This window comes from Populus euphratica, unplaced genomic scaffold, assembly GCF_000495115.2.
Source record: "Populus euphratica unplaced genomic scaffold, PopEup_1.0 scaffold604.1, whole genome shotgun sequence".
In the NCBI taxonomy this organism is placed as follows: Eukaryota; Viridiplantae; Streptophyta; class Magnoliopsida; order Malpighiales; family Salicaceae; genus Populus; species Populus euphratica.
The window spans coordinates 101,869-103,900 of NW_011500478.1; the positions used below are offsets into that span (position 1 = coordinate 101,869).

The 2,032-nt window shown below is 35.7% G+C and overlaps 1 protein-coding gene and 1 long non-coding RNA gene across 4 annotated transcripts in view; one reads left to right on the forward strand and one right to left on the reverse strand.

The window, feature by feature from the left end:
- The first annotated feature begins 577 nt into the window (after positions 1-577).
- The window catches only part of LOC105114934 (protein LURP-one-related 15-like), a 32,691-nt gene continuing 31,236 nt past the window's right edge, over positions 578-2,032 (forward strand). The window contains exons 1-3 of one of the 3 annotated variants that reach the window (XM_011011667.1): positions 578-936; positions 1,057-1,281; positions 1,503-1,767. In XM_011011667.1, coding sequence (XP_011009969.1) covers positions 682-936; positions 1,057-1,281; positions 1,503-1,673 — 651 coding nt within the window. In that variant the 5' untranslated portion in view covers positions 578-681 and the 3' untranslated portion in view covers positions 1,674-1,767. Of the gene's footprint in view, positions 937-1,056; positions 1,282-1,502; positions 1,768-2,032 lie in introns of those variants that run through there. The other 2 variants (XM_011011669.1, XM_011011668.1) reach the window with 2 other exon arrangements.
- LOC105114933 (uncharacterized) overlaps positions 923-2,032 on the reverse strand; it is a 28,771-nt gene continuing 27,661 nt past the window's right edge. The window contains exon 3 of the long non-coding RNA XR_840243.1: positions 923-951. This is a non-coding gene — a long non-coding RNA (uncharacterized LOC105114933). The remainder of the gene's footprint in view (positions 952-2,032) is intronic.

Sequence of the window (2,032 nt, forward strand, 5' to 3'; positions counted from 1 at the left end):
GGGTTGTTTATAATTCATCGAGGGTTACTCGTATTGTTGTTTTAAGGCCATGAACTCCTCAAATTGGATGCTTGATACTAGTTAGGATCTTCCAATGGTTGAGATACTATGAGCTGCCTACAAGTTCTCGGCCGTAGTGTTGAAGAGCTGGTACACTCGATTTTTATTGCGTCTATCAAAAGATCCTAACCACCACAATATCAAACATTATAAAAAAAATCACTGTAACTTTTTGATGTGTTCCAAGTTGAAAAATAATAACCACCACAATGCTCCAAGTTGCAGTATTTACGACTAAAAATCAAGCCGTGTTGCCATTGTTTCTTTGTTTCTTGAAATTATTTTGCAGTTGACTTTTGATTATTGTTTTCAGAAAAAACAATAGTGAAAATGAAATCCTCATGTGTCTCTTATTTTAAAATGAAAAAGAAAATTGCCCTAAAAATATTTTAAAAATCACCCTGGCTGCCAAATACACGTCATAAGATTTTTAAAATATAGGGCCTTTTTTTTTGTTCTATTTAAAGACATGACATAGGGCTAATTGGCACTATAAAATACGTACATTATTATTCCTCCCTAAGACTACTTCTATAACCATCATCAAGACTTGCATAATATAGAAATTTAGCTATTTTTCTTTCTGTTTATTTCTTCGAGTAATATTTTGTTTCTGTGATTATGGCTACTGGGCAAGCACCATTCAACCCCGTTCCAGCTATGAGACCATACCCGCCTGTGGAGCATCCAGTGGTGGTAATAGGGCCACAGTACCTGGCACAGTACCCTGTTGAGCTCGCCGTCAACAGTGATTTTAAGGTGTCTGACATTAATGGCACCCTCATCTTCCAGGTCAAGAGTAAACTATTAAGCCTACATGATCGTCGTTTTCTGAAAGATGCAGCCGGAAACACCCTTGTCAATCTCAGGCAGAAGGTATGTTTAATTGCTCTCTGTCATTTGTTCTCGTCTTTTTCAATCTAACCATCACAACAACGATAAGAGTCAATCCGATATCAATTTCTTACCGCGTGTTTAATTTCTCATTTTCTCCAGATAAGGACCATGCATGGGAGGTGGGAGGCTTTTAGAGGAGAAAGCAAGGAGAAGAGTGATTTGCTTTTCACAGCCAAGAAATCAAAGCTGTTCCAATTCAAGACTGAGTTAGACGTATTCTTGGGTAATAACCTAGGAGAGGTCCCTGATTTCAAGGTCAAAGAAGGCTACAGCAAGAGTTCCTGCTCTATACTTCTTGGAGATTCCAATACCATGCTTGCACAGGTAACATTAGCAAAACTTATTTCTGAAATATGTCAATATTGAATAAATTTAGCCAACATCATCTTCTCATATAGAACTATATGTATGTGGCTGAGGCTGTCGTAGAAATATCCCAGATTTCATTACATCCTTTACACTAAAACCGATTATTGTTTTAATCAAGAAAGTTGTCTTCATAATTAATATCTCATGCCGGTATTTTTCTTATTATGTGAACGCAGGTGCATGGAAGACACAATCTCGCGATTATGCCTAATGTTGATTATGCCTTCATAGTGGCTCTTGTGGTGATGATTCTCAAAGGGAGCAATCCGGATGATCATGGGGATGCAGCCATTAATGGCATTAAAGTCATTAACGGTGTTATCGATGGATTTGCTTCGTCAGCGTAAAAAACACACTCCAACGGTAAAAATCATCAACAGAAACTGTTTGTCGACATCTAGATTGTTGGTAATTTCTCTTTTTGTTGCTAATTTTGTCTGTAAAAAAAAAAATTAACGTCGATAGTCGTATAGACGGATAAAGCATAAACTTAATAATAAGATGGCCAAACTTAGAAAAGAAAGAAAAATAGATAAACAAAGAAAAATAGATAAATAAAATAAGAACATAAATAAGATAAAAGTTAACTAAGTAAAGGAAAGGAAATGAAAGGCATAAACTTGATATTAATGAAAACAAAGCATAAACATTACAAAAAATATAAAGAGAGAAAGCAAGAGCATGATCTTGATTTGGACACCAAGAT